This window comes from Drosophila navojoa, chromosome X (genome assembly GCF_054131105.1).
Source record: "Drosophila navojoa isolate 15081-1374.11 chromosome X, UAZ_NAV_1.0, whole genome shotgun sequence".
NCBI classification, from domain to species: Eukaryota; Metazoa; Arthropoda; class Insecta; order Diptera; family Drosophilidae; genus Drosophila; species Drosophila navojoa.
In genome coordinates this window covers 25,082,495-25,104,969 of record NC_142895.1, presented here as the reverse complement: position 1 = coordinate 25,104,969, position 22,475 = coordinate 25,082,495, and the positions used below count along the sequence as shown (strand labels likewise).

Genomic DNA, 22,475 nt, shown 5'->3' with positions numbered 1-22,475 from the left:
AATGTCAAAACACAAGTTAACTCGTGATATCATAACTCTTTAAGCTTTCCAATCAAGTAAAATAAATTTGAAATATCTGCTGAATCTGTTCAAAATTAAGATGAAAATGAAAACGATGTACAAATAACACTTGAAGAAAACGGATTTATTTAAAATTATATCAATAAAAAAAGGCAAAAAAAAATATGTTGAAAACAAATATTAAAGCTTTTTGTTTTGCATTCAATTAGAAGATAGCTGCTGCTGATGCTCTCTATAGAGGACATTGAGTGCTCGCATTTTGGCGCTGTGGCCGCTCTGCTGGCATTTGCCATAGTTGGCGCGGACGAACTCCTTGTAGGGCGTTACCAGGTGATCAGTGAAGGATAGGTTATAGATGTCGCCGGTACAGGACTCTACGTTTACCTCGAACTGGCAGTAGAAGCAACGCAGCTGCGGCGCCTCATCTTCGAACTTGATGCTCCCGAAGGAGCGGGCGCGGCATAAAAGACAGGTATACTTGTAGCTGGCATTGCAATCCACTATTTCTGGCAGCTCAGGCATCAGCGATTTGGCGCGATAAGCCCTGAAGAAGGTAATGAATATTATTTGTAATGATTATCATTATTTACTGTCTGATCTCCAATTGGACATTTACCATTTGCGACAGTTGTCGCCATGCCCTGTCTCGCCGTGGTACTGAAAGGCAGCTGCATGGCACATCCCGTGGAGTAGCTCCTTCACCACCATTCCGGGCTGCTTGATATTCTGCCATAGGATAATGCGCGATCTGCGCTGCCCACCAGATTCGATGCGATGCTCGATGCTGCTGAGTGAATTCATGCAGCTCCTCCACACGATTTCGGGACGCAGGCCACAGTGGAAGATTTGGTGGTTGAGTATATGGAATAGGATCTTAGCCAGATGCTCCTTGCATGCACCAAAGTCCCGCTTTCGATAGTTCACAGCGAGCGGATGACACATAGTCAAAGGCGTAGTCGCTGCAAAGATCGTATCATTATATTTATATTATATTTATCAGCTTCACTATTGACTCACAGCGCAGCGAATCCACAAAGTTATATTGGGTCACCTGGGGCTTAATCATACTGGCAATCTTCTTGTGGTGTTGACAGGTGAGCGCACGCTGCTCCTCGCTGGGTAAGCCGCTCAAGTCGATGGGCTCCTTGATATGGTCGGGCGTTTTGCTCTCAAAATAGTTGGCATTGACGCGCTGCACCATGTCGTCCATGAGAAGTATCTTCATTTCATTGGTTAAGTTAGAGCCGAGGGCTCTTATACGAGATGGCTCCGGATTGCGTTTATCCGGCACTGTGGGCGTACTTTGGGGTTGGACGCTGGCATTGGATGTCCATAAGCGATTGTACGACGGAGATTCGTCCTCATCCATATGGTTGTCCTCGTACTCAAAGTTAGCCATGGGATTGTAGAGGCGGCGCTGCCGGGCTACAAGGCCCAAAAACTTTTGTAGACGTATCTTCAGCTCACTATCGAACTCGACTGCCTCATCAGTCGTTGGCTCGCTCGTAACAATAGCAACTGATCGACTCAGATCCAAATAGATGAACGCATCCGATTCAAGCAATGAGCTGGCATTGCTGCTGCAGAAGCTGTTGCGCGTGGAGATGCGTCGCTGTTTGCGCGTTGGCTCACTGTGATTATCTTGAACATATTCTTCATCGTCATCGTCGTCGTCATCCTCGAGCTCATTATCGCCAAAATCAGGATCATCGGAATCATCTGAATCCACTTCCTGCGGCTCCGAAGAATAATCAAACTTGTTATCAATCCTTGCGCGGACAGCTCGTCCGCTGCGCGTTGTCGTTATACTGCGTTTCAGCACAGGCGACGCATTCACATCTGCGCCCAGATTAGGTGCATTCAATGGTCCAGCTGGAAAAATAAACCATATTATCAAATTTATGAGTTAAGATCACGATTACTTACATTTACTCTCCTTCTTGTTGAGGTAGTCGTCGTGCTTGCGTTTAATAGGCTTGCTTACAAAATTATCCATAATGCAAGAATCTTCTGCAACAATTAATTTTAATTTTGAGTTTGATTTTGATTTTGAGTTTGATTTTGACATTAGGCCATGTTACAACTTACTAGTGCCATTGATATTGCTGTCACTTTCTGTTTCTGGTATGGTTTCTGTCTCCGAATATTCCCACTGATCTACCTCTAATACTGATTCAGTTGATGATGCGTTAGTATCTGATGACCAAAATATGCTCACATCTGACGAGGCACTTGAGGAATCAACAACAATCACGTCCGAGCTCATATCCATGTCGTCACTGTTGTCCATTTCACCTGCTGTTTGGGGCGTTCTGCACGGAAGATCGTCGTGAGTGTCGTTTGGCACTGATGGCTGTAGTTTGAATAGTTTTGTTTATGTATCATCACACAACACATTGCGTTTGTTTGACCAATACTAACCGTGTTCGAGCCATTTTTGGTGTCGGCAAGGTTTCTTTCGCTATCGAGGCTCAAACTTTGCAATGCCTCCAAAATATTATTGTAATTCGGTATCTTGTCAGACATTTTTATTTCATTTTCCGTTGTCTCTTGTCGAATATGCCGGCATAAGTTAACAGAAGAGACGATAGTGCTGCCAGACTGTTGCGATTCGCTCGTGACTATTCTGTGTACTGATTATAGTTTGCTGTTATCGAAAATTTTGCTTCGCTAATCAATGTTTACCAGCTCTAGAAATTTGTTAGTCAAAACGCCGGAGAATAGACGGTCTCTGGTAAAATTCTATTGATAAGATTATTTAACAATACATCAAGATGGGGCGACGCTCCATAAATACCACTAAAAGTGGCAAATATATGAATCCAACAGACCAAGCCCGTAAGTACCACCTACCTAGAGTACACACATACATATGTATGCTAACCCTCGTGCCCACACAGGCAAGGAAGCGCGGAAAAAGGAGCTTAAGAAGAATAAGCGACAGCGCCAAATGGTTCGAGCTGCGGTGCTTAAGAACAAGGATCCATCACAGATACTTGAGGAGATGGAGAAGATAGACGAGATGGGTAAGTGGGATTACGTTGCCAATAATAAGCAGGCTACTTACTGAATTCTATATGCTCTGTGTCCACATGCAGAGTACAACGTGCTGCAGCCGTCGCCTCTTAATGAAAAGGTTCTGCGTGATAAGCGCAAGAAGCTTAAGGAAACCTTCGATCGCGTTATGCGACTCTATGTAAGTACATTATAAAAAAAATTAAATTATACGTATATCACCATATACTAGGAAACTCTCTACCTAGCATAACGATGAGCCAGAACACTGGGCGGAACTGAAGCGCAAGGAGGTAGAATACGAGAAGAAACGACTGAAAAAGCAACAATATTATGAAAGCGTTAAGCATGCCCAAAGCGTGCAAGTCGATGAAATTCCACTGCCGGCGCCAGTGACAGCAGCCAATGCCAGTGGAACCGGCGCGAGCACAGGGAACAATAATAACATCATCTTTCCAGGTGGTTCAGGTGGTATTCGCATGCCACCGCCCCCTATGACGTTAGCCCTACCGCCTTTTGCCCCTGGTGCACCGCCGGGTGTGGCTAAGAACAATGAAGCTTCCGACTTGCATTCGGACAAATCCAAAGACGACGACGAAAAGGAATGGCTGGGTGTACCGGCAGGGCCGCCGCCAGATCTGTTTGCCATGCCGGAGCTCGACTCGGATGCAGAAGGCAACACCGACTACGAGGGCGATGAAGAAGAAGCGGCCACCAGCCACCAGAACATCGACGACTTCATGAAGGAAATGGAGCATGTGCACAAGAGGAAGCATCGCAAGCTGCATAGCGACGAGGAGCACGAAAGGGAACCAGCCGACAAAGACGACAAGCGGGACAGCGCTTCAGAGAGTAAATCTCCGCCATCCCGGCGGCGTTTAGCCAGCAGTCACAGCAGCAGCAGCAGCTCAAGCAGTGACGACGACGATGACGACGAAGATGCGGATGAGAATGTCGGCTCTGATGCCGATGCCAAGCAGCCCGCCAAAGAGACAGTTAAGCCAGTAGCAGCCGCTGCGACGTCAGTGCCAGCACCGCCTACGGCGCCTTCATTGCCTGCTATCCCACTGCCGCCCAGTGCGCCGGCGCTGCCACAGCTGCCGCAGTTGCCGCATATGCGCAACATCGCGCCGCCGCCAGGCATCATGTTCCGGCCGCCCCCTATGCGGCCACCTGGGCCGGGTCTGCCCGGCTTTGGGTTGCGCATGCCACCGGGGCCGCCGCCAGGCACACGGCCGCCGCACGCTCTGGGCCCGATGCCGCGCATGGGCATACGCATGCCGCCGGGTCCGCCGCCCGGCTTGCCGCCGCGCATGAGTGGCCATCATGGGAAGCATGGCAACGCCAATGCGCCGCCAAACAAAGAGCCTGGCAAAGGTGTCACCATCATCACGGCTAAGCCCCAAATCAGGTATGTTCTCCCACTTGTGAATCTGGGCCCTCCTCAAGTTCTAATTGTGTGCTCTGTGTGCTTTGCAGGAATCTGAGCGCCGATGTCACACGATTTGTGCCGTCCACGTTGCGGGTGAAGCGCGACGATCAGCGCCGAACCGCCCGAGGCAAGCAGCAATCGGGCGTCCACGAGGTCGGTGATCGCGGTGCTCACGCCCCGCCCGAGGCCCACAAGCCGCCTACCAAGGACGACGCCTACCTGCAGTTCATGAACGAGATGCAGGGCCTGCTGTAGCACGGCAGCCACCTGCTCCCGATGGCCAGCCTAACTGATTGTACATTGAATGCCTAGTTTAATTTTGCTAGTTAAGCGTACGCTAAGAAAAAACACGTAAACGGGAAAAGTCTGCACCCGAGAAACTCGCAAGGGAATAACAAACATGATAATGCTCAAATTGAGGCATATATATTTATATTCAAAACAAAAACAAGTAGTTTATAGTCCATTTCTAGCGAGAGAGTAATAAACTTAATTAGTTCAAGCGGAAACTTTATTGACTTCAGATTGAACATATTTCAGTGTATGTGTGTGTGTGTGTGTGTGTGTGTGTGTGTGTTTTGATTTATGTTAACTGGAAGCCTTTCCACATCTGGAGTATTTCGTCTTTTATTCATGAGTTTAATTCAAACAATATCCAATTCACCTATCAGATCTTCAACAACTTTAACAATCGACTCTCATTTGTTGTCGAATGATAATCATAATAAAAAAAAAACTATTTACATTTTCATTGGGTGTCATATATAAATATATTTCCGGCAAGTGCTCCGAGAACTTTATTGACTGCAGTCATCACTTATTTCGTTGTTGTTGCCTTTCTTGTTGTTGCCGCTGACTTCTTCTTGGCGAAGGGGCGCAGCTCCATCAGGTCGCACTTCAGTGAGCGAATGCTGCGGCGCAGCGAGTTGGAGACTTTTTTGGTGTAGCTGGTGCTGTTGCTGCACATGGAGAGCTTGTCGTCGCTGACCACCTGGATGCTGGCGCTCGGCTCGTGCAGTGGACGCAGTACATCCTCCTTGGCATCGGCCTCGTTGGACACATCGCTGCACGTGTTCAGATATTTGCGATTAAAGTGCAACAGCGGCGTGCCCCACTTGCGCTCCAGCTCCAGGCTGGCGCCGCTCTCGGACGCCTCGCCATCCGGTGTTACCGGCGCACCTGTCGTACTGGCCACCTCGCCGATCGCCTCCTTGTAGGTGCGCGTGATGATCATGCTGGGCGGCACGCTCTTCCCATTGACGCCGGCAATCTTCGGCGGCTGATAGTTCAGCGGCTGGGGCAGACTCTGTCGCATGGGCTTGGAGTGGCGCGGCGACTTCACCACCATGACAGTCACCCGATAATGGAGCAACTGTTGGGTGACAAAGCTGGTCATTAGACACCCCTATGTGGCATTTTATTCGAGTGGATTCATTCTCACCTTGTCGTCGTCGACGAAGCGCGACAGCTCGTTGAGGCCAATGCTGACGCAGGTGCCCTCCTGCAGAATGTCCTTGTCGTACTCGCTGTGCACGGGAAACTTCTGGGTCAGGGAGAGCGCCTCGTTGTTAGGCTGCAGCAGAGTCACCTCGTAGGCATAGTTGTACTTGCTCTCGCGCCGATTCGAGGTGCAGGTCATGGTGAACAGGATGCGCTCCTTGTCGTAGATCTCGTAGAAGTTGAACATCTCGTCGTATGTCTGGAACACATAGTAGCCCGTCAGTGGCCGAATCTGCTTGGCCATGTTCCACACCAGATCCGCGCTCGCTGCACAGAACAGCTTCGACTTGTGCTGCTCCTCCAGGTGCTGCTTCCACTGCACCTCCCTGCCGTGCCACTTGCAGTCGCCCCACACGCGCCCCATGAAGCACTTCATCGGCTTATAGATGCACTGCTGCTCGTGCCACGGCAGCAGCGCCACCGGCATCCGGACCACACATCCGCCCGCCGCGAAACTGCATCCGAAGTGCGCCTTGGCGCACAGCGCCTCGATTGTCAGCGAGCGCAATGTGGTGAATCCCTCCTGCGAAATGAATCAAATTCAAATATTTCGATATCAGCAAAGTCATCTGAATGGAGATTTACATATATACATACATATGTATGTATGTACATAAGGTGTAGCTATACTAAAGGACGGACATAAATGTATACATATGTACATTCATATATGAATGTATGTATGTATGTATGTAGACGAATAATCATAGACACATACATGCATATTTACATACATACATACATGGATACATATATACATACATATGTATGCATGTATATAAATACGAGCTAATACATACTAACACATATGTACATACATATGTACAAACTAACATACATGCATGAGCATATATGTATGTATGTGTACCTACATATAAACATTAAAGAGAGTGAGAGATGTAGAGAGAGAGTGAGAGATATGTGTGACTGAGTGAGAGAGAGAGAGGAGACAAAGAATGAATAAGAGAGTGAGGGACTGAGAGAGAAAGAGTAAGAGAGTGAGTGACTGAGAAAGAGGAGAGAGACAGAGAGAGAGGAGACATAAAGAATGAATAAGAGAGTGAGTGACTGAGAGAGAAAGAGTAAGAGAGTGAGTGACTGAGAAAGAGGAGAGAGAAAGAGAGAGAGAGAGAGAGAGAGAGAGAGAGAGATAGAGAGAAGACATGGAGAATGAATAAGAGAGTGAGTGACTGAGTTAGAAAGAGTACAAAAGTGAGTGAGAGAGAGAGAGAGAGAGTGAAAGATTTACATGGAACAAAATAGGAAATAGAGGAAATCCAGCTCGGATTGAATAGGAGGCAGGACAATGGTGCCGAAGTGCTCTAAGAGCGCACACATGGAAATATCTAAACATGGCAGATATTACTCGTGCAGTCCACCAATATAGAAGTTATTAAAAAACTTGGGTTACAGATGCAAATTCTTGATGATATTCGCAGAGCGTTATCACGACTTTCAATTTTATGTATGCACTTAAGATCAACGGAGCTTAATGATAACTCGAAACTAAAATACATTTGTAGTCTGTTATCAGATATGGTGGGTTCCATATCATATAGCAAAGATACCGAATTCGAGTGATAACACGCCAATGAAAACAGTTGAAGAAAAATAATATTTCTTTCTGCATTAAAGAATATATGTGTATATCAAATATAAAGTAACTTTAACTTTATATAAATATTTATATATTGAAATTTATATGTTTTCCATTCGCTCTCAAAGGAAAAGCTACCGCTCGAAGCAGACGTTATTGACACACTATTTATACATGTATTGTTCTACCGGTACTGTCACGCCCTGCTCCAGCTGAAGCCAAAATAAACCTTGAATATGTGTACTTCAAGTCTGACAACATATATTACTGTAGATTACTCTCATTTGGCTAGACAATTATTTGTAAAGAAACGTATTTAGAAACATCTGTGTATACATTACACTTGAGTGCTTGAGAAATTTATGGTAGGTTTAGTGCTTTCTTATCTATATATAGCTCTTGGCTGGCTATAAACGTGAATTGTAAATAATTTATCATCAAGTCTGAAGTTTGCACCCATTGGAAATGGATATTCAAGGTACGACCGTATTCAGGGAATAATATTTATGGGAGAAATTTTACAATCAGAAGGCGTGGCAGTACCCATATTACACATATTATACATATATTGACTAGTCAGTTATATCTGCCTGTTTTATATATGTATTAACAGTATACTTATATTATATATGTACATATATTACAAAAGCTCGTATATATGTAGATACATATGTATGTATATCCAGTAGAATATGGCAAAGACACACATCTGGACACGCTCTCAAATAATATTAGGCTTAACTCATCTATAAGAAAATATATTTTATACTAAATTTCCCATAGTAAGACCCATACTGCAGTCGCTACGCAAGGTTGCCAAACTTTAAATAAGATTCTTTGGAATGGTTGCTCTTCGCAAAGTTCAGGGTGATCTCTAATTCGGGCACTCCCGACTCGTTCACAATAGAGTAATCTCCAAGAGCTTTGAGCTTTTCGAATGATCTTTCATTTTGATCACATATCAATCAATCAAGTGTAAATTGCGCAAAATGATTCACGATCACTTTGGTCTCTATGATATCGCTTCCATATATTTGATTACAATTGGAGCCCTGAATATGGGGTTTCACTGTGCCAATGGGCAGCGAAACGTCATACAAGCAGATGAGCGATAAGCAGGCAATGCCGCGATGGGCGCTGTGAAGTGCTTTGATATCGCTTACCTAACGCTGACGTCAACCCCATAAGATGGGAGCTCGCTCTATGCAAACACACACACACACACACACATTGTCAGTATCTGTAGCATGATATCCATGTAGGTGCGGCTGGCTGGTTGGATATACATACCTTGCACAGCGGACACATCAGACGAATGCGGGTGCACTGCTCGCACACGCTGTGCCCGCTCTTGCAGAGCAGCACGGGCGCCTTCATCGGACTGGCGCAGCCGGGACAGCGCAGCTCCTCGATGAGGCTCTCATAGTGCTTGCTGGAGATGGTAGCTGGTGGCGTTGGTTGCTCGACTGATGACTTTGTTGTTGTTGTTGTTGCTGGAGTTGAGTCAATTGCTTGTGTTGCTGCTGCTGCAGGTGTTGCTGCTGCTGCAGGAGTTGCTGTTGCTGCAGGAGTTGCTGCTGCTGCAGGAGTTGCTGCTGCTGCAGGAGTTGCTGCTGCTGCAGGAGTTGCTGCTGCTGCAGAAATTGCTGCTGCTGCAGGAGTTGCTGCTGCTGCAGGAGTTGCTGCTGCTGCAGGAGTTGCTGCTTCTGCAGGTGTTGTTGCTGCTGCTGTTGCAGGTGTTGCTGCTGTTGGCGTTGCTTCTGCTGGTATTTCTGCTGCTGCTGCTGGCGTCAGGGCGGCTTCTGTGACACTGTGCCGCAGCACAACCGCCTCGCCATTGCCCAGCGGCGAACGCGCATCCCCCGAGCCTGTGCTGCGCGTGCGACTTAGCATCGGGGGCTTCGGCGGCGGCGACAGCGGAAAGCGCACCATCGTCGATGTGGCCAGCGATGGACTTGGCAGCGTGGCATATTTAACGCTCAGCGCCAGACTATTGGGCGGCGTCACTTGCCGTCGCAGCTCGGGCACTTCCTCAGCTGGCTCGCCGCCGTTCTCCTCCTGTATCTCGTTGATGGTGCTCTTCAGGAAGATGCGGCGCTGCTCGTTGATCTGCTCAATGCTGCGCAGCTGGCCCAAGATTTGCAGCTGGTCGTTGTCAGTGTGGCCCAATGGTGTTTCTCCGCTGTTGCTGTTGCTGTTGCTGTTGCAGTTGCTGTCGCTGTCCCCATGTCCATTGGCACTGGCAATGGTAACGTTGACTTGGCCGGTGCTGCTCATGACTCTTGCTCCTTGCTTGCTGCTCGCGTGCTGCTGGTAATTGTATAATCACGACTAGTACTAGGCACCTGGCGCACCTCTCGATGTTTCACTCCGGTTATGTATCGCTTTTTCTGGAATGCCTCTGTGTGTGTCTCTCTCTCCCTCGCTCTCTCTCTCTCTCTCTGTGTACGTGTTCTGGGCTCGAGGCGTCTTCTATCTTATCAGAAACGCCTAACTAGGCAGCCAATCGATTTGGATTTTTTTTGATACATGTACTCACATACAGACGTCCGTCTGTCTGTATGTCTGCATGTACATATGTATGCTCGAAGTTTGGTACATGCACATACATACATACACATATACTTAAGTGTTTATCATGCCCATTTACGCATGTATTAGGTGAGTGCCTATTTGGTTAGTACGAAGTAGTCGAACTACTACTATCTCAGCCAGCCGTCTCACAGCCTTCTTCGCTTCGTCTTTCGGCCAGAACTACGCTGCACAGATAACGTCGCATGGTGGCACTGTATTCCAATTATTCCCATTGCCAATTTTTGCACGTTCGTTTTAGTTTCTTTTCTTTTCTTTGAGTGTTTTTGTTTGTTAACAGCTTTTCCCTTCCATCGAGTTTTACTGCATTTGTTTTGCCTTAAATCGCTGCCCATGTCAGAGTGCGGTCAGGGCTTACTTTCGTTTTCGTTTTTGTTTTCCTTCTCCATTTTCCGATTTTAAAAACTTGGGCATGTCTGCAGGTGTGCATGTCTTTATATATGTATGTATAGTTGTGTATGCATGTTTGCGTGCATGGCTTTAGTGGACTTAGAGACTTTCCTAATGTCAAGGCAAGCGGGCGTAAAATATCATATATCATTGTTAGGCAAATGGTTGGGCGGAAATCGTAAGGTTTAAATATAAGCAGTTGCATTTGAAAGCGAAGATCAAATATTTCTATAGTTGATTGCCTATCTTGCCATCGATTAGTGGAAAAGTCTTGCCACAAAAGGATTTACATACTATGTATGCATTCAAATGTGCAGATCTATGCCAAAATATAGCATATATCAGATGGAGTTAAATAGGGTCCTTCTGTTGGCTGAATTATAATTGTTACCGCAGGATGATGCTATAATAAACTACTTCCTTATCGTAATTCGCAACTAGAAATAAAAACTAATTAGCATAACATTCCGTTACACCGACCTGGTATGGATTACTCTTATCCAATCAATTCTAAAAGGCCTGCCTGAAAACAACAACAAAATTAAACAGTGCAAAGGAAAAAAGTTGATCATACCCTTCATAACGCATACATACATGTACATACATACGTACATATGTACATACATACATAGATACGTACCGCTCTCAAAGTCATCTACAATACGGTAAAATCATCAAGCGTGTTCTACGCGCTTTAAACAATTCAATAATTAGGTAGCTGCGTTGCACAGTTTAATACAGGAACTCCTCTATCTGTCTTGCTCATTCGTAACGTCCACTTAATTGAAACCAAAATATGCGTCTACTTAAATAGCACAATTTAATATATTTAATGTAAAACATTTACAATGAATTTCAAAAGCGATTCTTTTGAAATGGCAAAATGAGATCGAATACGGTCACACTGTAATCGAAATTGAAATGGCTGTCCAAAGTAATTTTATATCAGCATCTGGCAACGCTGGCACAAGCGCGCGCTATCTTTATGAACGCAAAGGCAATAAAATGACATTTAAATGTAATGTTGTATATGTGTCGACACGCTGGAAGCTATGATCATGCGCTGCGTGCTCGTAGGCTGAAACAAATGAAAACATTTGTAAATGATGGACATGGATGGGCCGCATGGGATCTTATCTTTCACAATAACAAAATAGTTAAATCATGAGATAAGTAGATACATGTGTATACAAATAAACATATGTACATATATATATCCATATATATGGAACATATGTATATTAGCAAACTCAAGCCAATCAAAGCAACAGCTGGAACTTCAATGTGACGTTGAAGGTTAAACGACTGCCTTGGCATTCAGTATAACTGTTAATTTGCGTGCGCGCGCAACAGCATCCACCACCGCCTTCGACCGATTTCAAGCGACAAACAGTTATAGTAACGGGCTAAGCCGCCCGGTCAGTTGCGTCCACAGTTTCGTTACCAACAGTTCTAATCGTAATGGCACCCCGGCACATACTCCATCTGAGCGTCGAGGAGCAGCGCAGCTTCATTGACTCCTTCGATATGGTAATCAGCGACTGCGATGGCGTCGTCTGGTTGCTTCATGGCTGGATACCGGGCGCCGGCGAGGCGATAAATGCCATCAAGAGCGCCGGCAAATCGGTTAAGTTCGTGTCGAACAATAGTTTCCGCACTGACGGTCAATACATGGACAAATTCGACTACATTGGAGCCAAGAATGTACAACACGATGACATAGTGCATCCGGTGAAGAGTATTGTGCGCTATCTGCACAAGCACAAGCCCGGCAAACGCGTCTACTCGCTCATGTCGCTGGAGGCCAACGAGACGTTGCGTAAGCACGGAATCGAGTATGAGTCGCTGGTGAGTTCTTGGAGTTATTCCAAAAATAGAGTCGATCTCTAGAATGAAATCATATGCAAACTACAGCAAATCAAGGAGCACTTGACGTCAGCCACACTAGTCGAATATCTGGCCATTGAGAAACCTGTGGACGCCGTCCTATTCGACATACATCTGGATATGTCCTATGTGGAGCTCGCCAAGGCGATTCGTCACCTACAGCTGAACAAAAACTGCGAGCTGATTGCCGGCGGCAGCGATATTATAATGCCACTCGCCGAGAATCTCAATGTGCCGGGCTTCTACGACTTCTTGCAGCACGTCAGACACTACACGGATCGCGACGCAATCTTCCTGGGGAAGCCATCGCCCATATTAGGCGATATGCTGAAGGAGATTTACAACATCCAAGCGCCAGAGCGATGTATTTTCATTGGCGACATGCTCGTGCAGGATGTGCAGTTCGGCAAGTCCTGTGGCTTCCAGTCTCTGCTCGTGCTCTCGGGCAGCCTGACCAAGGCGGACATGGACGCGGCGCCGCCAGAAGCACAGCCAGACTACTATGCCGACAGCCTGGCCGATTTCATAGAGTTGTTCAAGAACTTGCAGCAGTAGAAGCGAATTGCGCACAGTTATCATTATTTTATTTATCGTTGCTGTAGTCTTGTTATTGTTGTTGGCCAGGTCCATTGCGTTACAAATATATACATTTAATGTACAAGCAGCTGAAGAGTCCGGTCAGAGTTTCACAGCTCCAGGTCGTCTGGGTGGTAGAGCTCCGAGAGCAATCGGTAGACATAGGAGGGAGCATGACCGCCGCTAAAGAGTAAAGCAAATACAAATACAATGAGTATTGGAAGCCGATCCAAGCTTAGCTCGGGTAATTGGCCACTCACGCATTCGATATGAAGAGCGTGACCAGCTCGGGTGCCACATAATCGAACATGGGACTGTAGACCTTGGCGTCGCGAGCCGGCATCGAGTCATACGCAATGACGTCCTCGGCACAGCCGACCATATTGAACGCATCCTGCTCGCACAGGTGCAATGGCGACAGCTTGTACATGGGCGCCAGCACAATCACCGGCACCGAGTAGTGTTTGGCCGCTAGAGCAACAGTGTTGGCTCCGCAAGCAGCCCGCAGGCCGCCATTGGCCAGGACGCTGTGCGTGCCAATGATGACCTTGTTGATGCGCGACATCATGGCAAATATGGATGCGTCCGGTATTACAATAATCTCCACATTCTTCTCCTGCGCTAAGGTCGCAGCTAAATTGTGGCCCTGCGGATAGACAGAGAAGGCACGCATTAATCAAGGACTCGCCAAGGACATCGAAAGTTATTTATAGACTTCTATGTATACACGTGTGTATTCAACCGAATAGTCAAAGCTTAATGGCGTTTGAGTTAATAGCAGATGTTTGGCGATTATGACCTCGGGGGAGCTAATCAGAGTCTGTTGTAAGAGTGACTCACCCGACAGGCTGGCGCGCATTCAGCTACGATTATCGTCAGAAACTGTCGCTTCTTGATGGCCCGCTTCAGAAAGTTTTCGACGCTGCGCGAATGTCCAAGCGTCAGTATTATCTCTGAGGAGTGTATGTGCTCCTCGGCTTGCACACTGATGTTTTCCGAGCTAGTCTCCAGTTCAGTCTCGACCTCTTGCAAATGATCCAGCAGCGCCTCGCGCAATCCCTGCTGCGGCACCGAATAGTCCACACTGACACAGCTTTCGCTGGTCTGCGTGACCAGCTTGTGCAGCGATAGGGAAGCTTGCGAGTCGTCGGCGAAATGCTGCACCTTGGCCTGCAGCAGTTCGAATTCCTCGCGCGTCAGTTTCAGTATGCGTCGTGCTATATTCGAGGTGACGGTCTCCTGGGGCAGAGCCGCTTGCAGGATTCGTGACTGGGCGCGAACAATTTGCATGAGCGCGCTGTGAAAGTAGGCAAAGAGTTAAATCTAGGCAGATGACAATAATGAGCTCAAAGGCAACTCACTCGGCGCTATCCCAGCTCTTGCTCATAATAATGTACTTAAAGATGTCTAGCGTCTTGTTGGTAATGCTGTAGGAACCTTCCACCAAGCTGTAAGTACGATTTCTGCTGTTTAGCTCTGCGTGCTAATGCATGCGATGCATTCCGTACGTGTCTTACCCCATTTTAATGGCATGTATCAGTTGTGTAACCTCTTTTAACGGTTGTTCGCGCATTTTGGCTATCTGTTCTATGTTGTAATTGCAAAAATTAAAGAAAATAACAAATTGCACGGACTACGTTCGTTCAACAACAACAATAATAATTGTACAAGATGCAATCGATGCCTGAACTTGTAAATCAACTCGTGCTGAACTTGTACTCAATACTCGATACTCGGCCAACTGTTCGAGATATCGTTATCGATATCGTAAGCACTCCATCGAAAGGCAGCAAATCAAAAAAAAAAACCCAAACAAACACGATAAAACTGGACGCAATATGAGCTGAAAGCTTGTTTACGTGTCCGTGCCATCTTCATAGCCGAACAATCGTTGAAGACGCAACGCGCACGGCAGGCGGGCAGCGCGTACTGTCAACGCAGCAATTGTTGATCACCGAAACAGGTGTTTCCCTTTATTTTCATTTCTTTTTTCATTTTCTTTTTGGGTTATTTGTTGTTTTTTTTTTTTTTATTTGCTCAAACTATTTTGGCTTTAACTCACGCTTTGCTGGCCCTGATACCAAAACAGACGCTAAGCGCAAAATGAACATACACGGTGAGTGCCCATGGTTTTTTCTCTTCGCTGCTGTAAATATTAGTAATGGTCAACCATTAACGCTAACATGTTGCTTTCCGCTATTTCAGTTAACGCCAACACACTCAAGTATGTGAGCCTGCTCACATTGACCCTACAAAATGCGATCTTGGGCCTCAGCATGCGCTACGCGCGCACCCGGCCGGGCGACATTTTTCTTAGTTCCACAGGTGAGAGAGTCCATTAGGCGACGTAAGCAGATGCGCTGTTGGCAAACCCCCACACTCACACACACGCGCGCATTCATATATGTACATAACTTACGTTGTTTTAATGGGATCGAAAGAGGTTGGTTTTTTAATTAGAGGCAACTACAATGGCAAAAGATTGGTGCCCCCAGCTGATAAGCAGTTAATGTTATGTGTTATTTCCTGTACGCGAGTGTACTTAGCGTAGCATGTGTGTGTGTGTGTGTGTAAATGCCTATGTGTGTGTGCATAGCTTTAACTGATTGGTGTGGCTTTTCTGTTCCATGATGTGACCATGTAACTTCTCTGCTTGCAGCTGTTCTCATGTCGGAGTTTGTCAAGCTGATTACCTGCCTGGTGCTGGTCTTCAACGAGGAGGGCAAGGATGCCCAGAAATTTGTGCGCTCGCTGCACAGGACGATCATTGCCAATCCAATGGACACGCTGAAGGTGTGCGTACCCTCGCTGGTGTACATCGTGCAGAACAATCTACTGTACGTGTCCGCCTCGCACCTGGATGCGGCCACCTACCAGGTGACGTACCAGCTGAAGATCCTCACCACCGCCATGTTCGCCGTGGTCATACTGCGCCGCAAGCTATTCAACACGCAGTGGGGCGCTCTGGTGCTGCTCGTCCTGGGCATTGTGCTGGTGCAGCTGGCCCAAACGGATGGCGGCAGCAGCGTCGGCGGTGCCACTGGCAAGACAGCTTCAACGGCTGCCAGCGCAACGCTGTCGTCCGCCATGGCGCCTGAACAGAATCGAATGCTGGGCCTGTGGGCAGCACTGGGCGCCTGTTTCCTGTCCGGCTTCGCGGGCATATACTTTGAGAAGATACTGAAGGGCGCCGAGATCTCCGTGTGGATGCGCAACGTTCAGCTCAGCCTGCTGAGCATTCCGTTTGGACTATTAACCTGCTTCGTCAACGACGGCAGTCGCATCTACAACTCGGGCTTCTTCCACGGCTACGATGTCTTCGTGTGGTACCTGGTGCTGCTGCAGGCAGGCGGCGGCCTGATCGTAGCCGTCGTGGTCAAGTATGCGGACAATATACTTAAGGGATTCGCCACCTCGCTGGCGATCATCATCTCCTGCATCGCCTCCATCTACATATTCAACTTCAATCTGACGCTCCAGTTCAGTGCCGGCGCCATGCTGGTGATTGCCTCGATATTCCTCTACGGCTACGATCCATCTCGAGCCAGTGCCAAGCCCATATCCCACTCCAATCCCAGCGCTGGTGACGAGGAGAAGCTACTGCCACGGGTCTGAGCAAATGCAATGCTCCCAATGACTCTGCCTCTGAGCCAAACCCCCTCCCCAACTCTAATCCTCACCAAGGACAACGTCATATTTCTTTTCCTTTGCCACTAGTATTTTATTTATTGATTGTATTTTGTTTTCCTTTTACTTTTAAGCTTGCGAAATCCACGTGATTATTGTATTTGTACTTCAATTTGATATTCGTACTGCTTTTGATATTTTAAGCGGAAGCTTTACGGGATCCCGAATAAACTCATATACATACATACCAGGTGTATATGTATATATGTACATTTATATTAAGTCCCATTGATCGAATTAATTAAGACGCTCGGGCTAACATTACGTATTTATATTTATATACATAGTTCTATATCCGGCAACTGAGCTACTCAGTGCATCATCACTTTTATAATATGTTGAATAAATGCAAAAAGCAACAATAAAATATATATGTACACATACATCTTGTATATATATTCAGGATTCGGTGAATGGTTTCTTTATTTTTATTAAAAAAAAAAAAGAAAAATTATTTAATTACTTAAAAAAAATAGATCTCTTATCATACATGAAATATATACATCGGATTGGTGTATAGCGTTCAAAAGTTAAAGCCAAAAAAACTTCAAGTTTTGGCCGAGATTTCTTTATTTTTATGAAAACAAAAAAAATAAAGAAAAAACTTAATGATATATGTAGAAATAACAACTTCATGAAAATATCTCTTATAGTCTATATACATCCATTGGTGTATAGTGTGAAAAGGGTTTGGCAAAGTTAGCTTATATTTATAAAAAATTCAAGAAAATATCTTAGTGATAAGTGTAAAAATAACTAACGTAAATTTTTAAAATATGACTTCATGGAAAGATCTTGACATAGATCTCTAGTTTTTCTACAGTAAAGCTTGAGTAGGTTTCGACTTATGATATACGTAAGGTAAGGTTTTGTTATTGAGTAAAATATACATATGAATGAGTAACATGAAATGAGGATATCAAATGGGTCTTCGTCGATCTTCCAGTGATCCTAAATTAACGAACTTACACAGAGTTTACATCCACGTGCACTGACTTAAAGCATAACACTATAAAAAATATAAAGAAACTTTACAGTTTCTGGTAAAGAGTAGCTGACAAAGTTGAGGAAGTATGAAGAGCCGATGGCTAATCGCACCAGCCAATGGAAACGTCGTTCGTTGAAGTCTGCAGGCTAAGGACCAGCTCGTATATGCGCAGTGCTGGGCCCAGTTTCAAGCCGAAGCGATCGATGACGTCCTGGCGCGACAGCACCATCAAGGCGGCGCCATCGATTTCTTGGACCCTGAAGACGTCAGCCTCGCGCGGATAGAACCTCTCGACGTAGCCCACCACATCGTCAATGCTCCAGGTCTGCACCGCCTCCATTACGATAATCTCCTCGTCTCTTGGCGGAGACAAAGCCGCAGCTAATACTACAATATCGTCTCCGTAAGTTCCATTCTCAACAATCTCCAAGCAATCATCGTTTTCTTTGTTTTGCTGTGAGAGCACCAAGGTCAGAGTGGAGAGCGTAGTGGTTGTTGAGCAAGATGTCAGTGGTGCCAAGTCAATGATGCCGTTAACTACATCGATGTCATCCTTTCGGATGACTTGGACGATATCGGCGTTGTCGGGAGTCTGGGACACAATGGGCGACGGCTTGTTCGTATTGCTGTCGTTGTTGTTGTTGTTAATGGTGTCACTGATGTTGATGGGCTTTGGGTTCTCAATGATTTCATTCTTCTTGAGGCTTTGCTGCAAAGCAGGCTTCTTGGCAACGTCAGCTGCATCAGCTGGTTCAGAAGTGGGTCGCTTCTTGCGCCCAGCCTTCGATTTGCGCGGCGGAGATTTCGGTTCGCTTGTGGCAAGCTCTTCTGCCTCACCGTTATACGGATTGTAGCTGGGGCAACACGAGTAGCACTTCCACTTCGGGTCCTTCAATTTCTCGCGCATGACCGCCGGCCAGTGGCAATCCAAGTGATAGGCATTGGCGCAAATGCAGCACATAATCAGCTCCTTGACCCTGTCCTTGGTCTTGCGGATCATGCAAGTGACACAGCGGCGACACTTCTCGCACTTGAATTTCTTACGCGCATTTGTAAGAACCTCAAACGTAATCGGCAAGCACGCGAAATGCCCTGTGAAGCGACAGCAACAGTCGCAGGATCAGTGAGTAAATATTGATAGATTGAAATGAAAAATGGACTTACATTTCATGGTGCATGTCTTGCAAGTGAGAAAGTTGCTTTTGTAGCCGGAGCCGCGCTTCGCCTCGCTCTTGCCGCACTTCATGCACGTATCAAAATTGCGCTGCTGTTCCACAGAGGGCACTGGCACCGTCTCCTTGGCATCCTCCTTGGCAGTGGAAGTGGATGGCCTCTCGCTGGCAAGCGCTGCCTGCTGATTAGTTGCTTTTGATGGGGATGCCGAAGACTGCGCTTGCGGTTGAGCCTCCGACTGGGACTGGGACTGCGAGGTGCCCGACGACTGCGACACCGTGGGCTGCTGTTGCAATGCATTTGCATTGCCTGGTGTTGCCTGCGATGGCTGCGATTGCGAAGACGGTGCCGCTGCAGGCAACGAGTTGCGCGATCCGCGCGATACATAATTATCAGAGGGATCATAAACCTGCTTCGGTTTCTGTGAAATATGCGTGAAATTTACAAATGAACTGCACGCATTGCCACTATTGCCATTTACAATACCTTAACGCGGCCCGTGGTGCGGACTGTGCTGGGCGTGTTGTTGTTGCTGCCGCTGCTATTGGCATCGGTGCTGTTGCTGCCGATGTTGGGCGATTCCTTGTTAGTTTTGGAATTACCATGATTGCTGTTGCTGCTATTGTTATGTGCAGCATCATTCTTGTCCTCTTCCTTTCCACGCTTCATATTGAGTTTTTTTTTTTTATATATTTTAAAACTCAATAAAACTAAATTTTTACCTCCGCAGCAATGCGCGCTCGTCGCTTGTTTAACGTACAATCCGATAAATTATCGATACTGCATAATGAGTATGCATCGGTTTGAGTTTTACTTGTGGTTGTTGTTGCCGCAGAATATGAATTTCAAAATGTACCCGAGCCACGCAACTAAATATTTTCGCTGCATGTGGGTACGCATGAAAACTATAATTTCCCAACGCATTTACTTATCTTTTTTAACATCATGCATTTACATACATGCATATACATGCGTCTATGTTAAATGAAAAACCGTTAGATTGTTTTCTTTTACATTTTTTGCATGGCTTCATTTATTTCGTTGTCTTTTTATGCCCGGTTAACAGTTTTTAGCGAAATATAAACATATGTATGTATGTAATTAGGCATTAAACAGTTTTCTACATACAATAACTAAACTAAAATTTATTTTATTTTCAACCGTATATAAATATATCAATATATGCATGTGTATAGTATAAATAGTTAAGTATTTACGTATGTCCAAGATGATGTGCGATTCATAGAAGCATAAGTTGTGCCTCAGGTTAGGAAGTAGAGCTCAAGTAACTGCAGCAACATAGGAAATTAGACTACTTGGCCCTCCGCATCATTCAATCTTGATGCGACGTCCATACTTCCAGCCCAGCAGCATCAGATCCCGATGCGCCAGAGCCCAAGCAACCAAGCAGAGGACTCCAGCGGCCAGACCAATGCCCATATGCGTGCCGAAAACAGCATTGCGATACTAAGAGGAGATTAATTATATTACTATATATAGAGTCTATGCAATCATTAGGAGTGGAGCTCACCCAGTAGCAAGCTAGGCCGGCTAGTACGAGCGTGCCACCAAATAGTTTGCCCGGCCAGAGGCCCTGGAGCGGATTCAGGCCGAGTGGCTGATACTGATGCCGTATGTACCGTGTGCTGTACAAGATGCGCCCCAGCATATTGATGCAGTTGGCAAAGATGAAGCCGACCGGCCCGAATATGCCCGTCAGTATGTACGAGAGCACCAGAAAGCTGATCGAAAATATGGCCATTAGGTAGTTGTACTTGTCGATGTCCCGGCTGGTGTTGGTCGCAAACATGTAGCCCTCGCTGATGCCATTCACGGACAGCAGATAGATGGCCAGGCAGTGCCACTGCAGCAGGCGCTGCGGCAGACCACCGGCAACAAAGTCCTCGCCGCCGTACAGCAGCAGGAGCGTGTGCGAGTAGCTCTGGCCGAAGGTGAAGGCCAGCAGCCCGATGGAGCTGACGCCCAGCAGCAGATTGTTGAGCACGCTGCTCGCTTGGCGCACCCGCTCCGGCGGCTGCTTGCTGAGTCGCGTGTCGCGGGCGATCGTTTGGGTGAAGTAGAAGTAGGCGCTGTCCTCGATGGGCCGGAATATGAAGCGGGCCGCCATGCTGCCCAGGTTGTTCACCACGTCGTAGGTGGCCTGCTCCCCGAAGCTGAGCACCGGCGATACGGACATTACGTACTTCTCGCCCTCGGTGAGGATCTGCTTGAGCACGCCCTGCTTCACAAAGCTGAGCGTCAGCGTCTGCAGCTCCCTGTTGAGCCACGGCTCGCTGCCAGAGCAGCTCAGCACGCCTGGGAGCAGCTGGGACAGTTTGGTGAATGGGAAATCATCCATGTGATCAAAGAGCGAACGCTCCCAAGAGTTTGGAGCCTGGACAGCTTTGCTCTTGCGCGTTTGCTGTCGCAGTTTGAAGTCGTTGAAGCGATTAATGTAGAACAGGAAGAATCCGTATTGACCCAGGACAATGGTGAGGGCGCTGGACAGTTGGGCGATGGCAAAGGCATTGATGGCCGCGCTCCGATCGCCCGTGACAATCCACAAGAAGATGGCCGAGCGCACCAGAATGTGCAAAGTATTGAGCACAATTTTCAACTTGACAAAGCAAAAGACTTGAGCCACAAACACCGTCGATTCGGCGACCAGCTCCAGGACGCAGGACAGCGCCACCGCGTAGCAAGCGAACTCATACTGTGCGCTATAGGGCGCATCCACTGCCGAGAGCCAGTGCAGCCAAATGTAGAGACAGGGGGCGCATAGAGCTGCGCAAATAGGCACGCTAGACGGGACGCAGCGGACATTGAGAGCGAGCGAGAGAGAGAGAGAGAGAGAGAGTATTGGACATGTGGCAGGATGAATGGGAATTGTGACTGATCTGGCACGCACTTACGTAAGCCACATCTGATTTATCAACTGTGCCCACGAGCACTTCTCGCGCTGCTGCGAGTTGGCGCTCAGCGCGGCCCGGTTGATGGCCTCGCGGGACAAGAAGAGCAGCGTGCTCTCGAGCAGCAGCAGGCGCACGTTCATAATGCCCAACACCTCGCGACCTACATTGCGCACAATATAGGCGTTGATGCCGAACGTAAGGATGCGGCACAGTATCTACAAGATAACGATCAATTACGAATTTCGCCGAAATCTGACTCACACGTATCCAATTTACGTGGCGGCGGGTTGTCTCACCTGAAAGATGATACTGAAGCCAGCGCCCAGAAGGCTGCTCTGTAGCACATTTCGCGCCATTAGAAGGTCTTAGTTAATGAAAATAAACTGCTATATCATAGCGCGAAGCTAGATCAAATCAAATCAAGTGCCAACAAAAAATAACAACAATAAATCCATCCAGGTGCCTAAAAATCGATACCATAACATCCAAAAATAAAAATATTCGATAACAAAACAGTTGTTGTCGACGAAGAACAGCTGTTTTGAAATAGGCCCACATCGTCATTTATTGCAGCAGGTGGCAACGTCGGCACGTTAAATTCAAATTTTATTATGAGCAGTTGGCAATGGTTAAAATCAAGAAATACATATCAATTATAAAACATCGTAAAATGAAAATTAAAAATGTCCTATTCTATTACCATAG

At 46.8% G+C, this 22,475-nt stretch overlaps 9 protein-coding genes across 9 annotated transcripts in view; 3 read left to right on the top strand and 6 right to left on the bottom strand.

Annotated features, from left to right (window-relative positions):
• The window catches only part of LOC108656685 (serine protease SP24D), a 97,352-nt gene that overhangs the window by 46,275 nt on the left and 28,602 nt on the right, over window positions 1-22,475 (bottom strand). The gene's annotated exons all lie outside the window — the stretch shown is intronic.
• LOC108655903 (uncharacterized) lies at window positions 125-2,578 on the bottom strand. The gene is made up of 6 exons (XM_089265026.1): window positions 2,443-2,578; window positions 2,110-2,374; window positions 1,948-2,031; window positions 1,039-1,893; window positions 638-980; window positions 125-565 (listed from the first exon to the last, which is right to left on the bottom strand). Exons 1-6 carry the CDS (start codon window positions 2,545-2,547, stop codon window positions 223-225), a joined length of 1,995 nt encoding a protein of 664 aa, XP_089121152.1. The 5' UTR covers window positions 2,548-2,578; the 3' UTR covers window positions 125-222.
• Window positions 2,619-4,902, top strand: LOC108656358 (uncharacterized). The gene is made up of 5 exons (XM_018108395.3): window positions 2,619-2,859; window positions 2,922-3,047; window positions 3,120-3,217; window positions 3,285-4,447; window positions 4,516-4,902. The coding sequence occupies exons 1-5, from the start codon at window positions 2,796-2,798 to the stop codon at window positions 4,721-4,723; spliced, it is 1,659 nt and encodes a 552-aa protein (XP_017963884.1). The 5' UTR covers window positions 2,619-2,795; the 3' UTR covers window positions 4,724-4,902.
• On the bottom strand, window positions 5,044-10,752 carry LOC108656372 (uncharacterized). The gene is made up of 3 exons (XM_089265025.1): window positions 8,856-10,752; window positions 5,910-6,491; window positions 5,044-5,840 (listed from the first exon to the last, which is right to left on the bottom strand). The coding sequence occupies exons 1-3, from the start codon at window positions 9,840-9,842 to the stop codon at window positions 5,286-5,288; spliced, it is 2,124 nt and encodes a 707-aa protein (XP_089121151.1). The 5' UTR covers window positions 9,843-10,752; the 3' UTR covers window positions 5,044-5,285.
• LOC108656367 (uncharacterized) lies at window positions 11,798-13,095 on the top strand. Its single transcript, XM_018108404.3, has 2 exons — window positions 11,798-12,395; window positions 12,462-13,095. Exons 1-2 carry the CDS (start codon window positions 12,009-12,011, stop codon window positions 12,987-12,989), a joined length of 915 nt encoding a protein of 304 aa, XP_017963893.1. The 5' UTR covers window positions 11,798-12,008; the 3' UTR covers window positions 12,990-13,095.
• eIF2Bbeta (eukaryotic translation initiation factor 2B subunit beta) lies at window positions 12,997-14,726 on the bottom strand. Its single transcript, XM_018108400.3, has 5 exons — window positions 14,528-14,726; window positions 14,372-14,458; window positions 13,851-14,307; window positions 13,271-13,656; window positions 12,997-13,193 (listed from the first exon to the last, which is right to left on the bottom strand). Exons 1-5 carry the CDS (start codon window positions 14,581-14,583, stop codon window positions 13,121-13,123), a joined length of 1,059 nt encoding a protein of 352 aa, XP_017963889.1. The 5' UTR covers window positions 14,584-14,726; the 3' UTR covers window positions 12,997-13,120.
• Window positions 14,812-17,080, top strand: Ugalt (UDP-galactose transporter). Its single transcript, XM_018108403.3, has 3 exons — window positions 14,812-15,126; window positions 15,216-15,335; window positions 15,670-17,080. The coding sequence occupies exons 1-3, from the start codon at window positions 15,114-15,116 to the stop codon at window positions 16,623-16,625; spliced, it is 1,089 nt and encodes a 362-aa protein (XP_017963892.1). The 5' UTR covers window positions 14,812-15,113; the 3' UTR covers window positions 16,626-17,080.
• Lint-O (L(3)mbt interactor in ovarian somatic cells) lies at window positions 17,365-19,674 on the bottom strand. The gene is made up of 3 exons (XM_018107727.3): window positions 19,345-19,674; window positions 18,850-19,279; window positions 17,365-18,777 (listed from the first exon to the last, which is right to left on the bottom strand). The coding sequence occupies exons 1-3, from the start codon at window positions 19,525-19,527 to the stop codon at window positions 17,786-17,788; spliced, it is 1,605 nt and encodes a 534-aa protein (XP_017963216.1). The 5' UTR covers window positions 19,528-19,674; the 3' UTR covers window positions 17,365-17,785.
• Window positions 19,859-22,266, bottom strand: LOC108656355 (man(5)GlcNAc(2)-PP-dolichol translocation protein RFT1). Its single transcript, XM_018108392.3, has 4 exons — window positions 22,067-22,266; window positions 21,771-21,985; window positions 20,390-21,659; window positions 19,859-20,325 (listed from the first exon to the last, which is right to left on the bottom strand). The coding sequence occupies exons 1-4, from the start codon at window positions 22,124-22,126 to the stop codon at window positions 20,188-20,190; spliced, it is 1,683 nt and encodes a 560-aa protein (XP_017963881.1). The 5' UTR covers window positions 22,127-22,266; the 3' UTR covers window positions 19,859-20,187.

Coding starts and splice junctions, on each gene's coding strand:
- LOC108655903 (XM_089265026.1), bottom strand. CDS start 2,547: ATGTCTGACAAGATACCGAATTACAATAATATTTTGGAGGCATTGCAA. Junction 2,375..2,442: donor CCAAAAATGGCTCGAACACG/GTTAGTATTGGT, acceptor TTCAAACTACAG/CCATCAGTGCCAAACGACAC. Junction 1,894..1,947: donor CAACAAGAAGGAGAGTAAAT/GTAAGTAATCGT, acceptor TTATTTTTCCAG/CTGGACCATTGAATGCACCT.
- LOC108656358 (XM_018108395.3), top strand. CDS start 2,796: ATGGGGCGACGCTCCATAAATACCACTAAAAGTGGCAAATATATGAAT. Junction 2,860..2,921: donor GAATCCAACAGACCAAGCCC/GTAAGTACCACC, acceptor GTGCCCACACAG/GCAAGGAAGCGCGGAAAAAG. Junction 3,218..3,284: donor ATCGCGTTATGCGACTCTAT/GTAAGTACATTA, acceptor CTCTCTACCTAG/CATAACGATGAGCCAGAACA.
- LOC108656372 (XM_089265025.1), bottom strand. CDS start 9,842: ATGAGCAGCACCGGCCAAGTCAACGTTACCATTGCCAGTGCCAATGGA. Junction 6,492..8,855: donor TGATGTGTCCGCTGTGCAAG/GTATGTATATCC, acceptor TTCATTTCGCAG/GAGGGATTCACCACATTGCG. Junction 5,841..5,909: donor GCTTCGTCGACGACGACAAG/GTGAGAATGAAT, acceptor GTCACCCAACAG/TTGCTCCATTATCGGGTGAC.
- LOC108656367 (XM_018108404.3), top strand. CDS start 12,009: ATGGCACCCCGGCACATACTCCATCTGAGCGTCGAGGAGCAGCGCAGC. Junction 12,396..12,461: donor GAATCGAGTATGAGTCGCTG/GTGAGTTCTTGG, acceptor TGCAAACTACAG/CAAATCAAGGAGCACTTGAC.
- eIF2Bbeta (XM_018108400.3), bottom strand. CDS start 14,583: ATGCGCGAACAACCGTTAAAAGAGGTTACACAACTGATACATGCCATT. Junction 14,459..14,527: donor ATACATGCCATTAAAATGGG/GTAAGACACGTA, acceptor TCGTACTTACAG/CTTGGTGGAAGGTTCCTACA. Junction 14,308..14,371: donor AAGAGCTGGGATAGCGCCGA/GTGAGTTGCCTT, acceptor CTACTTTCACAG/CGCGCTCATGCAAATTGTTC.
- Ugalt (XM_018108403.3), top strand. Junction 15,336..15,669: donor CATTTTTCTTAGTTCCACAG/GTGAGAGAGTCC, acceptor CTCTGCTTGCAG/CTGTTCTCATGTCGGAGTTT.
- Lint-O (XM_018107727.3), bottom strand. CDS start 19,527: ATGAAGCGTGGAAAGGAAGAGGACAAGAATGATGCTGCACATAACAAT. Junction 19,280..19,344: donor GCACCACGGGCCGCGTTAAG/GTATTGTAAATG, acceptor CATATTTCACAG/AAACCGAAGCAGGTTTATGA. Junction 18,778..18,849: donor CAAGACATGCACCATGAAAT/GTAAGTCCATTT, acceptor GTCGCTTCACAG/GGCATTTCGCGTGCTTGCCG.
- LOC108656355 (XM_018108392.3), bottom strand. CDS start 22,126: ATGGCGCGAAATGTGCTACAGAGCAGCCTTCTGGGCGCTGGCTTCAGT. Junction 21,986..22,066: donor GCTTCAGTATCATCTTTCAG/GTGAGACAACCC, acceptor GTTATCTTGTAG/ATACTGTGCCGCATCCTTAC. Junction 21,660..21,770: donor ATAAATCAGATGTGGCTTAC/GTAAGTGCGTGC, acceptor CGTCCCGTCTAG/CGTGCCTATTTGCGCAGCTC.